The sequence below is a fragment of the Vulpes lagopus genome, chromosome 10, assembly GCF_018345385.1.
Source record: "Vulpes lagopus strain Blue_001 chromosome 10, ASM1834538v1, whole genome shotgun sequence".
In the NCBI taxonomy this organism is placed as follows: domain Eukaryota; kingdom Metazoa; phylum Chordata; class Mammalia; order Carnivora; family Canidae; genus Vulpes; species Vulpes lagopus.
Window position 1 is genome coordinate 50,086,018 of NC_054833.1, and position 18,587 is coordinate 50,104,604.

The window sequence follows — 18,587 nt, forward strand, 5'->3', positions numbered from 1 at the left end:
GTTACCTCAACCAAAAGTAGATTTGAGCGACGATCTCAGAAATCGGTCAGTATATAAAGTCTCAATCAGTAGAAGCAAGAAAGAGACTAGATAAAATGACAAAATACCCACAAAGAAGTGTTCAAGAAATCAATGAAGAAAGTAATGCAGTTACTGATAAACATCTAATGACTATTTTGATATATTTAGGGACATATTAAACATCACTCAGCATTAATTTTTTTTTTTTTAAGATTTATTTTATTTATTTATGAGAGAGAGAGAGAGAGAGCGGCAGAGACACAGGAGGAGGGAGAATCAGGCTCCATGCCGGGAACCCGACCAAACCGCTGAGCCGCCCAGGGATCTCCCACTCAGCATTAATTCAAGATGGAAAGCTTACCCGATGCTTTGCCTTGATCTTCTTCCTATATTCTTCTTTGTCAAATTTGTCCTCTTCTTGCAGCCTTTCTTTTGCTTTATCTAAGTTGATGCCACCAGCACTGTCCTCCTCCTCGGCATCTCTGGAGACAGACTTCTGCACCTGTGGCCACTGCTGAAGTAACTGCAGATGGGAAAAAGGTTAAGTGTGGAGCGGGATGGGGACATCAACATTTCCCTTTGTATCATGATTTCAAAATGGTGCATTACACACTTTCTGCCTTACAATTTGTATTTCTTAAGCTTTCTCACAAACTTTATAATTAAAGTGAGCCAACCCCTACAAAGACTGTCCTAGTGAGGAGGAAGTGATACTGCCACAATCCAGTGACGGTGAGATTCAAGGAAAAGGTCATGAAATACCTTGCAGGAGAAGCTGGTTGCTTCAACATAATCTCAAAGAGTGTTTGTCAGGGGCTATGCTCTACCAGCTCCATTCCAAGCAATGTATGCTCTACCAGCTCCATTCCAAACAGCCGGGGGACCCAAACAGGACCCACCAACTACTCGGCACCTCCAACACTTCTCTCACCCTACTGTGTTGTTTATTTTCCTGTTTCTCTGACTAGAATTACTCTAATCTCCTTGAGGGCAGTTGTCTATCTTCTTCATGTACTCTCAGAGCCCAGCACAGTAGCTGGCACATATCAGATGCTCAAAATTGATCAATAAATTACACATCAATCAGTACTATACACAAAGACTAAAATAACTGAGCACAGAAGAAAATTAGCTTGGATTTTAGGAGCTGGCTCAAAGATACACTATTTACACATACAGTTCATGGTTAGGAACAAGGTAACACAGAAGTTAGGGCACTGATCTGGCTTTACTCTTCATTTTTTTGCTAGGCCTACTGCATAATCCTGAATAAATTACTTCATTCTGGGCATCTGTGTCGTTGACTGAAAAAAAATTTTAAAACGTTCATTTGGCTCAATAATCGTTCAGGTCTAACAGTATAAAACTCAAGACAATTTAAACAAAACCTATTGTCTTATTTTCAACCAGTAATTGGTTGCCAGAGGATTGCAGTAGCTGCCATTATTTTGAAAGGCCACTAATTCAACTGCAAGCTAAGTGAAGGTGTAGGCACAAAACATTCTCTTGTCACTTCCTCTCACTCCTGTCACCAGCCACTCTTCAAGATGGGATTCCCACAGTGTCTCGAATTTTGGCAGCGAATGGGGGTCACATATGTCACTGCACTAGCAGCCATGCTGGCAGCCACTGACACTGAAGAAGCAGTGAAAGGGATCGGCTGTGACAGAAAAAATGCCATCCACTACTCTAAGTCTTCAGTCCTATTTTATAACCACATGAAAAAAGTTTGTGTCTCTGTGGGCTGCATGAGAAGTTCTTTCAGAGCTTTAGAGCAGAAGTTTCGGTGTGGCTCACAGCCATACACAGGGCTCCTATCAACAGTAAGTTTCCAGTGAAGCATTTTACAGTTAAGGATTTATGCTCATCTTGAAGCAAACTGGTATAAGCTGCACAGTGAAACGTACAAGCACAGCGAGGAGCCTCATCAGACTACCAGCACTCATCTTCCTGTACAGTAAGCATCTGATGTCACACAACTCTACTCTGACCGTGCTGGCTGCAGATGCTGACCTCTTTCCAGCCATCTCATAAAGATCCATTACTTATCAACAATTCCACAGGCTTCTTCTGCAACTTCCAACAACTTTAAACTGCACTCTTCCTTCATAATTTTCATACCACTTTACCCCATATTCTTAGTGCTGCAAGTCTGGTCTCCCTTCCCCAAAGTAACATCCAAATGTCTGTTAACCTCACAGCTACCAGGAAACATACTCCACTGGATACAGACTGCTTATGCGACATTTGTATTAATGATGAGTAGATGTTTTCTGTGACACATTATAGTCAGTACCTTAAAAAGTGTTATTTTATTGGGATATTGGAAAATAGTCCATTCATTCAATAAATTTATGGGTTTATTATTTGTCAGGCCCCATCCTCAGTGTTGGGGACAGAGTAGTGAGCAAAGTGGATAGACACCTTCCCTCAGGTAGCTACCCTCATTCCACTGGAGCAGAAGAAAAGGACAATAATCATGTAAATAGAGAATGTAAAGTCACATACGTGCTAGGAAGAAATAAATAAAAGACAAGGCAAGGAAAATGAGATGATGGTGGGGCAGAGGGCACAGAGAGCTGTGTGCTCAACCAGGATGCACAGGAAAGGCTATAGGGTAAAGAGAGAGAAAACCAAGAGCAGCTATTCTGCAAATCTCACTATGACCACTAACCACCATCACTCCTCAGATCAGTCACCTGACTTTCCAGACCTCTCTCTTGTTTAAAAACAAAGATGACATTGTGATTCAAGAGAGGGAGTTTCCATGAGCCATCCGCAAGTGGTGACCTTCTCCTACTCTGCGGGTATGTACTTACACCAAGACCAAAGTAAGGGTGAAGTGAGAGCCCAGCACCCGTGTGAAGCAGGAAATGCCATCTCAGAGCTGGCCAGTAAGAAACATGCTGACACAGCATGTAAACTGAGGATGTGTGTGAAGCAGAGACTTTTTAGAGTCCAGAAAATGCAGCTGTGGCAAGTAATTGTGTTACTATTCTTGTATTTGTTGCCACAGATAGTGTTGACAGACACCCTAAAGGGAAAGATTAATCCGTAAAAATGGAATTTATAAAGTTCAAAACCAACTCTGTAATCATTAGCACCCAAAAGTATGGCAGTTTACTGTCAGCGAGGCATTCCTACCTACAGACGTACAGCTGATAAAATGCCTAAGACAACAGTGAAAAGAACTGCTTTAAAGAAACATTTTCTTTTTTCTCATTAATGAATGTAAGTCAGCAAGAGAGTCAGACTCTTTACAATACCTGGATGGTACCTCAGAAATGAAGCATTTAAGAATCTTACCTCTCCTTCATCAGTAAATGTTATCTTCTTATTAACTTTAAAATTTCTCTTCATTACTTTTTTTGCTTCTGCAACCTTTGTCACTTTTTTCTTGACACTGGATTTAGAAGGTTCTTTTTTCTGTATGAAAACGTACAAAAAGAGAGATGATTAAATGGCTGCTTTATATCAGCTATTTAAGTCTGCAATACACTTTCCAAAATTAAATGTATTTACTGCTCATTGGCTAATAAGAAGCACCAAAAATACTGTCCAGAGACCAAGTTATCAGACGTTTTAACTAATGATACCCCCAGTGCTAAAGGAACTTACGTCTAAATAAGAAAAATATATTAGACATAAGTAACCTTTAAAATTTCTTCTATTACTAAAACTATGCTATCCTGAAAATGCTGAAGCACCAGAAACTACATGAAAATGTAACAAATGGACATTCAAGATAAATAAAGCTACCTTGAAGCTATAACACAGAGCACATTTTATAAATAGCTTTCATTCCAAGTACAAACTTAAATGTTCAGAATAGGAAAATGTTTACCTGGAAAGCAAAATTACTGCAATACATTGTTTGCAATTCAACATTCCTCCTCCCATTACAGTAATTCATTATATGAACACTGGGAAATACCTTTGATAACTAAGACGTGTCCAAAGGTGAGATAGAATCAGAGTACTTTTAACAGGATACACTGATCAGAACCCACCTAATGTCCTAAAACCACCAAAGCAAGGTACTAAAAATACAGAGTCATTGCTTATTGATGCTAAGTGAATGATGAATGAATGATCTGAATGGGGAGCTGTCCAGGTCAGACCACAGCCTGCACTGATGGCAACCTAGGGGAATTTGCATTATACTCCTTACATTAGATCCAGGACTACCATGGGTGATGGTTAGTAAACCAATCTAAGGCAGCCTCCACCAGATGAGTAGACAGAAGAAGTCTTTGGGCAATAGTTAAGAAAATGGATTTGAATTCAAGCTCAACCACTTGTGAGCTATGTAAGAGCAAGTTTAGTTACTGTGCTTTACCTATAAATGGAGTATCCTCAAAAATATCTATATCTCATAAGGTTGTTCTGGAGAATTTAATAAATGTAAAACACACAAAATGTAGTAGTTGATAAACCACAAATACCACTGTTATGTACTGATTTCACACTACCTAAAAAGATCATGCTAACTGTACAAAGGTTTAATTTGCAAAATTCTGGACTTTGAATTTCCTAATTGATTGGTTTTTAAACTCTGTGTTACAAGTAGCCACCCAAGAAAAAGTAAGGAAGGAAAAACTGATTTAGGAAACAAGAATTACCATAAGCTTCAAGAAGATATACTTTAGCTATGATTGTGATGTTATGCTAATAAGTATATATACAAAGAATAACTCACTTAAGGTAAATAATACTGATAGTGTATCAAAAATGCCTAAAAATAAGTACAATGAAATAAAAAACAATGCACTTACTAAAACAGAGGTTTGTGTCAAGCTATCAATACATTATATTTTTAGATAATACTTATTTTTTTTAATTTTTTTTTTTAATTTTTATTTATTTATGATAGTCACAGAGAGAGAGAGAGGCAGAGACACAGGCAGAGGGAGAAGCAGGCTCCATGCACCGGGAGCCCGACATGGGATTCGATCCTGGGTCTCCAGGATCGCGCCCTGGGCCAAAGGCAGGCGCCAAACCGCTGCGCCACCCAGGGTTCCCGATAATAATACTTATTATGAAAATCAGCTAGTGTATCTGCAATATGATAACTTAAGCACAATAAAGTTGCTTTGACACCAATGGTTCTGTTATATGTGTATTCCTAATACTGCTTTTATAGTTCTGGTTCTTAAGGCATGCAAGCTATACTATCTAGTTAAGCTTATTTCTCAGACCACAAATCATTTCAAATTTAAAAACATACTAAGATTTTAAATCTATAAAATGCTTATGAAAAGATTCATTTCTTCTCAAATGTCAAATTTTTATTACATCATAGAGAGACATCAATATGATACGATTGCTATGTGTGCCCCCCACAAGATTTCTATGAGAAGAAATACAATTGTTTTAGGTTTTTTTCTTCCCTTGGGATATCCCATCTCCTCTATCCCCCAATCCCACCAGCTCTGACTGCATGAATGTTGCCTGTCCTAGTTGCACAGGACCCTAAATTGCTCTGTCCATCCCCTCATAACCCTCTCCCCACCACTTTACTCTGAGATATATTACTATTATTCTCTTTTAGAAAATAATACAATCTTCATTTCCTTACTTCTAAGAGTAACTGAGTAAGTTGTGTGGTAGTAAAACTTCTAAATTGAAAGAAAACAGGGTGATAGGAAGCTTGTCAACTGAGATTAAGTTGCCACCTGTAGGTCACCTTGTGATCACAGGGCATTAATAAGACACCCCCTGCACTTCCTTCTGCCCAGCCATTACTTCTACCCCCAGCCCCTGCTCTTTCCCACAGACAATTATGAAACAGCACTACCAACACAGCCACCATGGTTGGCAACTGTGTCACTGATTCCTCCTACTTGACCTTCTTGGTTTTAGAGTTAGGTCAATTCTTAAAGATCCTGGGTTGGCTAATATTCTGTCACCAGAGAGAGAATGCTGATTAAATAGTGAAAACTCAGATGATCATCACAATGTAAAAATAACAAACAGGAGCAAGTTACACCACTTAAATAAAAACAAAAAAATGCTAAGGAGCAACTTTCTGGGAGTGATAGTCATACTCTATACCTTGACAGGAGTTTGAGTTACATAGATGTTTAAGTTGTCAAAATTCAAATATTATACTTAAGATTGGTACATTTTACCATACATAAATTTCTACCTCAAGAGAGTCCTATAAAAAAAAAAAGAGAGAGAGAGAGAGAGAGTCCTGTAAACAAATACTGAACTTTAATGAATGCCAGGCAAGCTCAAGTATATGGAAGAAAATGTAATGCTGTTGGCAACTTACTCTGAAATGCATTAAATTTAAAAGAGTGATAAATGGATAGATGAAGAATTAAATGGTAAAAGGCATATGGTAAAAGGTTAATTGTAGAATATGAGTGATGGATATTTTGGTGTCCAAAAGTACATTTTAACTTTTATGTTAAAAACTTTTTATAATAAAACACAGAAGCCTGGTCCCAGGAACAAGAGAAAAAGTCACAGAGCAAAAATACCCAAAACTGTCAGAATAGAAAAAAGTCCATCAGAAAACCAACCCTGGGAAGTGGAACTTGGGATGATGCAGGTCCACATCAAGAGCCTTATTGAAACCCATGAAACCACTGAAATTATGTCACAAAACTTGGGGTTATTTGCATCTTTATGGTTTATCATGGATTCTAAAAGGGAGCTGTGATCTCCTAAAAAAAAAAAAAATTTTTTTTTTTTAAGTTTGCTTGTTTGAGGGAAGCCACAGAAAGGAAGAACAGAAACTACAATACGGGTGAGAAGACACATGTTTATTTCATTTTATTTTATTGACAGGCTGTAGCTTTGCTCCGATACTTGAGAATTATTATTTAATTATTGAAATATGCACTAGAGTGTCATACACAACACATCATAGTGCATACTGGGGATCCAGCACTGAAAAGAGACAGGTGGACGCCCAAGCCTCCTGAGCCTAATTCTATCAGTAGAAAGAAGACATTAAGAGCACTTGGCTGGTTCAGTTGGTTAAGCATCTGCCTTTGGCTCAGGTCAGGATCTCAGGGTCCTGGGATAGAGCCCCACATAGTGCTCCTGCTCAGTAGGGAGCCTGCTTTTCTCTCTCCCTCTGCCTGCTGCTCCCCCTGCTTGTGCTTGCTCTCTAATGAATAATAAAATCTTCTAAAAAAGGAAAAAGAGGGGTTGCCTGGGTGGCTCAGTGACTGAGCATCTGTCTTTGGCTCATGTCATGATCCCGGGGTCCTGGGATCGAGTTCCACATCAGCATGGGGAAAATATACAAGATGAATGAATTCTACATAATAGGGTCCCTGCTCAGTCTAGGCTGAGGAGAGTAGGTTAAGGAAAATTTCCTTTTGAGGGAAAAATGTTTGAACTGAGTGGCAACCAGCCAAACATGGTGGCATTACTGGTACCTTCGGGGTGTCCACAGATGGTGGATTTCGCATAGTTTACAAGAGAGGCTTAGTTAGCTGGGTTCAATGTCATTCTTTAAAATATTAACTGTAGCACGTGATACATGCTCATTTATTTTGTGAAGGATATTCATGTTCTATGAATTCATGTCATATTCATGTTAAAAAGCTGCCATTCATGTCTCCTTCAGCCACATGTTTACCTCTCAAAAAAACAGTGTTAATAGCTTTTTCTATATCCTTTCCAGAGACATTCTGCCCACATTCAAATATATATGAAAAACACCAAAATACTAAAAGACCTATCCCTGCAATCAATAGCCTTGTATACATACTTTCATGTAAATGTGCACCTACTTACCTAGGATAATTTCTACAAGTTAAAGCACTCAAGTAAAAAACTATGTGCATTCAAATTTCAAAACCTATTTCCAAATAACCCTCCTGAGAAGTTACACAAAATTTAATATTCCCAACAAAAATTTGAGAGTAATTGATTCTCCATATCTATTTTTAAAAATAGATTATTAGGCTTTATATTTGTCAGTTAGGTGAAAAAATAATATCTCAGTGAAGTTTTAATTTGCATTTGTACTGTTTTAAGCACCGCAGAACATCTCTTCAAAGGCATTTTTTTCCTATGCATCATGTATACTCTTTACCAGTATTTTTAATGAATTCCTGGCATTTTACTTTTTACTTTGTGAAATATTTTCATTTAGTAAAATTGTATCAATATTTTCTCCCACTGCATCATTTGTTTAGACTTTTGCCATACAGGATAATATTTTGTTTTCCTTTGTTTCATTTTTTGCTGAACATATACTTTTCATCTTTGTGTAATCAGTTTTTAAATTAATAAGATTTCCTGGATTTTTTTTTGTACCACACAACAATATTTACCCAACTAAAAAACTTCAAAAATGAATTTAACTCCTTAAAATGCAGATTTCACTCTTCCTAAAAGTTTCAACACTGGCTCTTGGATAAGGGGGGGCAGAGGGAGTGCTCATTAATACTTTAAATTTCTATTCATTAAAATCATGAAAAATATCAAGTATCTTATTGTGAGGCAAAAGTCATATTTTGATTACAAGACTTTGTATTATTGGTATAAGAATGAAATTTTCAGGGACACCTGGGTGGCTCAGTGGTTGGGCACCTGCCTTCAGCTCAGGTTGTGATCCTGGGATCCGGTATCAAGTCCCCCATCGGGCTTCCTAGGGAGCCTGCTTCTCCCTCTGCCTATGTCTCTGCCTCTCTCTCTGTGTCTCATGAATAAACAAACAAATCTTAAAAAAAAAAAAAAAAAAAAAGAATGAAACTTTCAGCCACCAAAGAGTTTAAGGAAAGACTTCCTGACAAGATGTAAAACATCAAAATGAAATTTTCATTTCCATTTGCATGTCTTTCACTACATATATGCTAGACTTCAGAATAAAATGCTAAAAGGAAAATATCATAAAATACAAATTTGATAAAGCATCATGTTATTTTCAAGGTCTTATGATAACTGTAGGAGGTTGCCACAAATAACCTGGAAAATAACAGAACAAGAACAGTCCCAAAAAGCAAGGGTTCCTAGCAGGACGTGTTCGTTTTATTATTTTTTTGTTGTTGTTATTTTATTTATTTATTTATAATAAATTTATTTTTTATTGGTGTTCAATTTGCCAACATACAGAATAATACCCACGTGTTCGTTTTAACACTAGCTACGAGAAGATTCAAAATGTAATCAATGAAAAAAAACACCTACTTTAATATAAGCATTAGTATTATACTTCTAGAGAATACAATAAACGTATAATTGCAAAAAAAGGAAAAACAAAACCAAAAGGAGATCAAAGTCAAAATTAAAAAAAAAGATTCTCTAAAGAAATCAGATTGTTTAGGTTTCCTTAAAGTAGCTCCCTATATTCATCATGGAATAATTAACAGTTTATAACAGAAATGATATCTAAGAGTGATGGAGACCTGGCTGGCCTCAAATGGAAACCTGTCTCTTGGTTTTGGCTCAGGTCATGATCCCAGGGTCCTGAGACCGAGCCTCCTGTATGGCTCTGCACTCAGCAGAGAGAATGCTTGAGATTCCCTCTCCCTCTCCATCCCCACCCACCACATACACACAAGAGTGCACATGCTCTCAACTCAGATGGATGGATGGATGGATGGATGGATGGATGGATAGATAGATAGATAGATATGAAGAAAGCCAACAAAAAAAGAACTATCAAGCCTGGTGAATAATATATAAGTAACCTTAAAGATTACTTATTATAACCTAAGCCCTTACATTAAAAACAAAGGCATTTCATAGCATTTGTAAGCATTGTCGCCCAAGAGTCCAAATGTACTTAATGTCCATTGCCTAAATCACTATACCCTAATAGAACTCATGATTTAAAAAGCAAACAAAATAAACACCTGCTATGTAAGTATCATTCCTTCACCATCCTAGTTATTGAACAAGATAATTCACATGTTGTAATTTTACAGTATAAATTAAGGATGTACTATTTGATATTTTATTTGAAAGCCACTTACAAAATCGTTTAGGAAATAAACTTCCTCGATGATTAAAGATGTTAAGCACCTTTTTGTGCACCTGGTTGTCCATTTATTTGTATATCTTCTTTGGAAAAGTCTATTCGGGTCCTTTGTCCTTGTTAAACTGGATTATTTGGGTTTTTTGCTTTGGAGTTCCCTACACATATAACTCAGAAAGCCCTTATTTGACATACGGTTTGCAAATATTTTCTCCCATTCCATAACTTGCCTTTTTGTTTCCTTTGCTGTACAGAAGATTTTTGGTCTTATATATGCCCCTTGTTTACTTCAGCTTTTGTTGCCTGTAAGCTTACAATGTCTTATCCAAAAGATCACTGCCAAGACTAACATCAAGGAGCTTTTTCTCCTATGTTTTCTTCCAGGAGTTTTAATCACCAGGGAAATAAATCAAAACCACAATGACACAGCACCTTACGCTTATTAGGAGACTGATCATCAAAAGGATGAAAGGTAACAAGTGCTGGCAAGGAAGTGGAGAAGAGGGAACTCTCATGCACTGTTGGTGGGAATGTTAACTGGCATAGCCACAGTGGAGAATAGATTGGAAGTTCTTCAAAAAATTAAAAATTGAAATTACCATATTACTCAACAATACCACTCACTCCTGGGTATACATCCGAAAGAAACAAAATAAGTTTCTAAAAAAGATATCTGCATTTCCATGTTCATTGCAGCATTATTCACAATAGCCAAGACACAAAAATAATCTCAAGTATCTGTCAAAGGATAAATTGACTAAGAAAACATGGTATACAAATACGATGGCATATTATTGGGCCATGAGAAAGAATGGAATCCTGCCATTTGGTGACAATATGGACAAACGTGGAGGGCATTATGTTAAGTGAAGTCAGACAGAAACAGATATTGTATGGTATCATTTATATGTGGAACATTTAAAGAGAAAAGGAGGGGGCTAATTTCATGGAAACAGAATGGCAGCTGGCAGGAGCTAGAAAGAGAGAGAAATTGTGAGATGTAGGTCAAAGGGTACAAACTTCCAGTTATAGGATGAATAAATTGAGGATATCATGTAGAGCATGGTGACTATAGTTAATACTGTACTGTAAACTTGAAATTTACTGAGAGTACGTATTAAGCAACCTCATTACACACGCAAAAAAAAAATTAACTGTGAGGTAATTAATTCGGTAGTCATTTCACATTGTCCATACAAACAAAATCATGTTGTATACTTAAATACTACAATTTTATTTATCAATTTTTCCCTCAATAAAGCTAGGAGGGGAAAAATAATAAAACACCACCACCAGTATGTAGAAAAGGTGTATTTGTGAAATCTTTGCACCAACTATTGTCTTAAAATTAAGAGCCACCTAAAGGGTGGAGTGATTCAGTTTTCCAAGGAGGGAAGAGGTCTGAAGATCAGTTGTACAACTACAGCAGTGTGCTTAACACTGACCAACACTATATTTTAAAAAGTTCAAGTAGTAGTACATTTGACATTATATGTATTTTACTACAATTAAAAATAAAGAGCCACCTAGAATACAACTGGACTCCTGCTAAAATGTTGTTACGGGGGAGTCTGGGTGGCTCAACCAGTTGAGCATCCCACTCTTGGCTCAGGTATTGATCTCAGGGTTGTGGGATCTAGGCCCATAGGGGGACTCTCTGCTCAGCGCAAAGTCTGTTGGATTTGTCTCTCTCACCCTATCCTATGCTCCTGCCCTTGCTTGTGTGCACATGTGTGTTCTCTCTCTCTCTCTCTCTCTCTCTCTCTCTCTCACACACACACACACACACACCTCTCTCATTCACTCTCAAATATATAAAAAATGAAAATTAAAAAATGTTGTTACAGAAATCATTTCTCTTTTCAGAACTCCTCCACAAATGTAAACTTAAGACAAAGCAGTAGTCCTGGAATTACACAGTGGCTGGAGCATGGGGACCCAGGCGTGTAGTGAAAGGGATGTGAAGGACACAAGAGAACTTTAAATGCAGATCAACTAAAATGGCATGAAACAGGGGCACTTATAAATTATAAATAATAGACATGATCTTTCAAAATGGTCTAATCAATCTCACAGGATTTTTCTTTTTCAAAATGTCCATTTACCAATCTCATTGTTTAAAGTTTAATAGAAGGCAAGCTACAACAAACCCTGGTACTGTGCATAAATTTGCATGCATATTCATGAAAATATGCATAAATAAAATCATAAATGCAAGACCTGGAGAGAACGAGGAGAACCAGTGCCCCTCAACCCAAGTCCCAGTAACCACCACCAATGGTGGCCTGTTAATGGACTTTGCATACATTCTTGCCACCACTACAGTAAGCCAGAGTCGTCACTTGTGTTCCTGATTTCTTTTTCCTAATGTATTGTAATCTCCAGGAGGATTAAGATAATTTGTATTAAAATTCATATCCGCAGGGCATCACAGAGAGTTTGGCACACAGGAAACATTCAGTAAGTATTTCTCGAAAGAAGAATTAGTGAGCAAATTCCCAGTGGAATAAAAGCATTACTTCATTTGCTCATAAAAGCATTACTTCATTTGCTCATAAAAAACTTAAAGACAAATCCAACAGACTCAAAGCTGGCCTCTGATAATTTTAACTAGAAAACGGAAGCTTAGATAAATTCAGCAATTTGTTCAAGGGTGTACAATTTAAATCAAAAGGCACCTGACTTTGTTGTTCATGTTCTACAATGCTTAGTTGATTTTTGTTCAAACTGTCTTAGGTTACAGCATCATAATCTGACTCAATATGTGCCTTTTACGTTTCTATCAAGTTTGAAAGAATGTTTGAAAATTGCTATTCTGAGAAACTGAAACCTTTAGAAAAGGTTTAGAAAAAATTCTTTTTTCAACTATCCAGTTCATGGCCCATTAAGAAAGACTTTTTTCAGATTCTACTTTCTGATACAGTATTTGTACTGGTTTTTAAAAAAAACTGTTTTCACATCCAAATATAAATGTTAGGTACTGAATATGCGATTTCAAATTAAAAGGCCCTAATTCTACTTCCTTTCTGATGAGAATCACAGCTATTAATAGAATTTGTTTGTGTGTAATACTTGTCTCATTACTTGATATCAATACTTCATAAATTGTATCTAAAAGCCAGTCTAAAGACCCATTCTAGAAATCCTTCCAATTTTTTATATTTTAGATAATGCATGTTTATTTCAAACAAAATCATACAGATGAGAGCCCACATATCCTTTCAAAGTTCTTCATATTTCTAAGCTAGATTAGTCCTTCTGATTATGTTAAGAAGCAGACCATAAGTAAATGTCAATCTCTATTCTGTAGTCAATAAGGCCATGAACTATTTTCTTTGTAGTCTGTGAACTGCAATTCTAATGTATAAAGTGATGAAAATGTTTAATGAATACTAAATATTTTAAGCAATGTAACAAAATATTTATTACAAAATATTCATGATTCTTTTAAAAAATCATCTTAACAGGTCTATCTAAACAGGAAAGCAGACAACTGAATATTGCTCTTTTTCCCCCCACCTGATCAAAAACTACACAGATATGTAGTGATCTCAGCTTTCTGTGGACTTCCCTCCTTCTGCTTATGGAGGATCACAGGTTGCAATCATTCTCTACCCTGTATTTTTTTTTTAATCCTCCTTCTGGATTCCTATTTCCTGAATCCACAGGCTTAACCTGGGATACCATCCAGAAGATGCTCTTAACCTAATAAACTCTTCTGAGAGTGTGTGCCTGCCACCTTAACTACTGAATGCTTTCAGAAAAATAAGTTTCTGATATATCTCCAATACGGTTTCTATTTTCCTCAATTCATTCTCTTACTCTTCAGATACAAGTTCCCCCACCAAACCCTAAAACACCAGTTTCTTTCCTTCAACATATTCACCTTCCTCAATAATTTGTCAGAATTAACAAATTTTTCCTCGATTTTAAAAAGCCTCTTTACAGCATGTCAATCTAATAATTCTTTAAATCCTTCCTTGCCTCCTAATTAGTCTAGAAGATTTCAGTTTCGTTTTTCCACCCAGCTGTATTTTATTTTGCTTATTTCCTTACTTCAGGCCTCATCCCTGAGTTTCATGGCTAGCCAGAGCCATCACTGTCTTAAATGCTCCCTTCTACTCTTTTGAATGCATTTATCCTGTTGGAACACAAAGAAAATTTCTTACTTCTCATTCGCTACCTTAGGAAATGTTCTATAGTCGACTGAAATTGTCCAAGCTGTTTACTATTTTGTTTTGCTAGTCAGGAAATATGTATTATTTGCTCCACACCATACCCCTCCCAAAAAAACAAACCAAATAAATTTAAAAAAAAAAAAAATGCCACCATAAACATGAAATCTCAGATGCTTCCTGTTCTTAACAAAATTATGGAACCAGTCATATTTTGCCTTAGGAATCCAATTTTTAACCTGCCACTTTTAATAAATATTTCTATATTAGGAAGCAGGCAGCTGGAAGCAATTTAGAGAAACAGGGCCTGATACACACTTTTTTCCTCTCTTTTTAGATTTCAAAAAATGACAGTATGGATTTCATTTCTAACTTGTAACCAAATTGGCTACATCAAATTCCTGTTGTCTACCACAACTTTTGAAATTCTTCTAGAATTCAGAAATATAGTAAGCTATATACAAAAAAAAATAAAAACAGTAGTATTAAAACAAAAGCTAATTTGTATCACATGGCCATTCAGTTAACAGTATTAAGGAGGCAGTAACAGCAGTAAGGAACGAAGTAAAAAGACCTGGGGCAGCATCTATGCAACTATTATAAGGCAGCATGACAACTACACTTCTCTTGAGGGGAGCATTTGAGCGGTTTTCACCTCTATCACCTTCCTTCCAAGAGATAGCAGAGACTCAGCAAGAATGTATCAGTAGCTAATTTATTCAGACCTTGTCTAAACAAAATGAAAGAGCATCAAAATAACATTCAACAATATTTAGTTATAGGTTTAGCTGAGAATTTTATAGTTGGCTCCAGCACCTACAATATTAACAAATTACTTGGCAGTCTGATTAGTGTAATCTAAAGCAGAGTTTCTGAAAATTCATTCATCATGAAAGTCTCACAAATATAGGCCATATAATACTGCTTATTCAGTAAACCATCAATTTAAAAAATTACACACAAACTCTTGCATCTATATTCTACATTACAGAAAGAGAATCTATTATTTAAACACTTCACAAAGAACTACAATAACAGAACGAAGATATATACTAAACTCAAATTGGGGTTGGTACCTGGTTAAATTAGACATTTTTGACACATTACTGTAAAACATTGATGAGATACTAATGCTGACCTTCCAGCCCACCAAGACAAAGCAATCACTGCTACTCGTTATACATGGTTCCAGTGTCTGGCATTTTTCTATACTCTTAACAGTAGTAAATCACAAGATATGCATAGGATGTATCTTAACTAAAAGAGAAATCACAAGTATCACTACCATGCCCAGTCCAAGCCATGTGCACAACTCTATGTACAGTAAAATTTCCAAGATCTCCCTTTTATTGTATAAAAATGTTAGCTAAGCAAAAAACACCAAATGAAAAGTCAAAAGCCAGCCTACTGTACCACGTTTCATCAAAATGTGCTCAGATGATGTCTATTTAAAATTGGATATTCTTAAAAATAGAACATTTATGAAATGGTGGTCTGCAAAGCCATATAATGCTGATAAAAGATATTGGCATTATTAAGTACAGAACGTGGAAGGATGAAAGGGCCCTCCAAGATCATTCACAGAAACAAACACCATGTGTACATGCACAGGATAAGAGGATTTCAAGACCACAGCTCTAGTGATGGCAAAGTTAGGGCCAGAAATCTAGTTTGTGCTCTTACCTTGACACCACATACAGCAACAGTATCTTAGAAACACGTCCGACAATCATAATTTTCCTAAACAATACTCAAGAGACTCTATAAAACTGAAATCAAGAACTGATGGACAGCAAATGTTTTCTTTTTTTTTTTTTTTTTTATGTTTTCTTTAAAAGGAAAAGAATCCTTCAAGGAATGCACTTTAAAAGTGTCCTTTTCTGCTTTCATAGGAAGACCACAGAGAGGACTACTAAACTTAACCTCTAATATTCTTAAATCTCAAAAGTATAGCATCCATAGAAAAAAAGTATTCGTCCCTCAATGTTCTATGCTGTCCTTTTATTTCCTGGCAATTGCGGCTGAGCATGTAGTGATTAATACAAGTTCCATCTGCCCTCCTTGGCACTTAATCATTAAAAACAAATTTTGACAGTCATTAGAAGCTGTTGACAGATGATTGCTCATTAATTTTTCTCCCATCTTAGAATGAATCCCTGCCATTTTGTTAGGAAAGCTGTAGCAACAAAATGTAATATTCTGAATCACAACTTACCACATACTACTACTGTAAACCACAGTTCCCAAAGAATTAAAATGAAATCTTTGGTGCTCTTCGGCAGTACATATATTGAAAAATGAAATCTTTGCTAGTCTCTAAACTGTATGCTACCTAGCTAACCATCATTTTTTTAAAAATCACTCTCCTTCCTACTGTCCCACCCATAGACTAGAAAACACAAGAGCTATCAATATGCTTGAAATTCTCCCCTAAAAGGCAAAATTAAGTTGATTAAGATGTGATGCTGCCTATCTTTTGGGAAACTTTTCTCACTTTCTACCTTCAGGCAGGTAATGTCTCTAATGATATTTCTTATATTCCCACTGTTAAGAGATTCTTCCCCTTCTATTTTACTTCTCTTAGACACTGAACTCCCTGAGGCTATGGACTTTGTGTTACTTTTAATTTCTACAGAAAGTGCCCACACTGCGCCTGAACAAATCAGTAATTACTTGTGAAGCTGAGCTGGGCCTGAGCAAATCAAGACAATTTTCACTGGGAGCAACACTGACCTAAAGACTCTGAAATGAATTCTTCAGTTAGCTATCTTGACATCAACCTGTGCTATTTAATAGCACAGCAATTTTAAAAACAACAACAAAATATTTCACATTCAATTTAACACTTATTTGTTGAGAAAATGGATCCACTGACCCTGGGCAATAATAGAGCACGATGAAATCAATAGAACTATCTGAAAATGATGTCAGGATTCACTGTGGATGCCTACTCAATAAGCTGGAATCACTTCACCATCCCCTTCTCCCAACATGACAGGCTGCAACCACACTCAGCTTCTGACAGAACCATGGCTTCTTCTCTTTGCAAAATAGATCCAACTTCCCAGGCTCCAGGTCTCCACATGCTGGGCCAATGCATTTCTCAGATGACTGCAGGCACCCCCTAAATATGCTTTCTGGTTCTCAAGCAGTTTGGGTGACCACTCACTGATAAGGTTGACCTACCACTTCTATAGTAAGAGAGAATAATAGGGGACAGCAAACTTTCCATAGAATAAAAATCTATGCTTTCTATTGAGCAGACTGCTAAAACCCTGGCATCCCTCTCTATGGAATAATAAGGAGAGCGGAAACTCAGGCCTTACTTCTTTTCCCCAAAAACATCCCCTTTCCAACAAAGCCTATTCCTTAATCCGTGAGATTATGAAATCTGTCCTATACTCCAGTGCATAATAAGTGGCAATACAGATGGTTTTACCTGGCATATCAAAAGGTCACTAAACTTTTGAGAAGTATATGGAACAGTAAATAGAGATGCCAAGTGCTAGACAGTATGCTAGCTGTATTTTATATATCATTCACCCTTTTGAGGTACTGCTTACATCTTATAGATGATGAAGCTGGCAGTAAAATAAGTTAAGCAATTATCCAGCTTGAAGGGATGGAGGTAGGCTCTAAACTTGTCACCCTGAGAAAAAGACAATTAGTAATTACACGTAGAGATGAAATAAAGTTGGAGGAAAAAATTAGAAAGGTAATAAGAATTCTGTGACAAGATTCAGGGACAACTATGATACCAAGACACAGCCTGTAAGTAAAAAGCAGGACAGCCATGCAGAGGTAAGACAGGGTAATGAAAGGAGACAATCTGAAAACAAAATCAAAGAAACTCAGACAAGGGAGAGGAAGAGCACTATGAAAACAAATTCCTCTGACAATTAGTGATGTTTGAAAAAAAACAAAGAAAAACAAAAAAAAACAAAAACTTTGCACCATATTGCCAAACCGATTTTCCCCTAATAGACACCTAACCAAACTATTAACTCTAAATGGAAAAAAAACAAACGATTAAACTGAAACAGAAAACTCTTTAAGAATTTCTTGCCCAGCTGACAGGATGCATAATAATTGGCATTCATCTCCTTAATATTTTCTCCACTACACCTAAAGAATGTCTGAGATATCAGACTAGGAGTGGTAAATCCAAAAGAAAAGACTATATTGGAACATTAAATGAGTCTCTAGGAATCAGTGCAGTCATTTCTAAGTTAGTATACTTTCACTGGCCAACACTATAACACATTCTTCACTATTTCTTCCCAAAATACTTCAATTATTTAAACCATGTAATTATTTGAAGGATTTAGCCAAGTCGTTAATAAATGAAAGCATTAAATAACATGATGATCTTAATAAAAAATTTACATCAAACTGTGAATACATTCAACTTCAATCATATCAAGTAAACAGGTTGAACTGATGGG

The 18,587-nt window shown here is 36.5% G+C and overlaps 1 protein-coding gene across 1 annotated transcript in view; it reads right to left on the bottom strand.

Annotated features, from left to right (window-relative positions):
* DDX10 (DEAD-box helicase 10) overlaps nucleotides 1-18,587 on the bottom strand; it is a 253,969-nt gene that overhangs the window by 110,434 nt on the left and 124,948 nt on the right. Inside the window, exons 14-15 of the mRNA XM_041772524.1 lie at nucleotides 3,328-3,447; nucleotides 383-544 (exon numbers count right to left, since the gene is read on the bottom strand). Coding sequence (XP_041628458.1) covers nucleotides 383-544; nucleotides 3,328-3,447 — 282 coding nt within the window. The remainder of the gene's footprint in view (nucleotides 1-382; nucleotides 545-3,327; nucleotides 3,448-18,587) is intronic.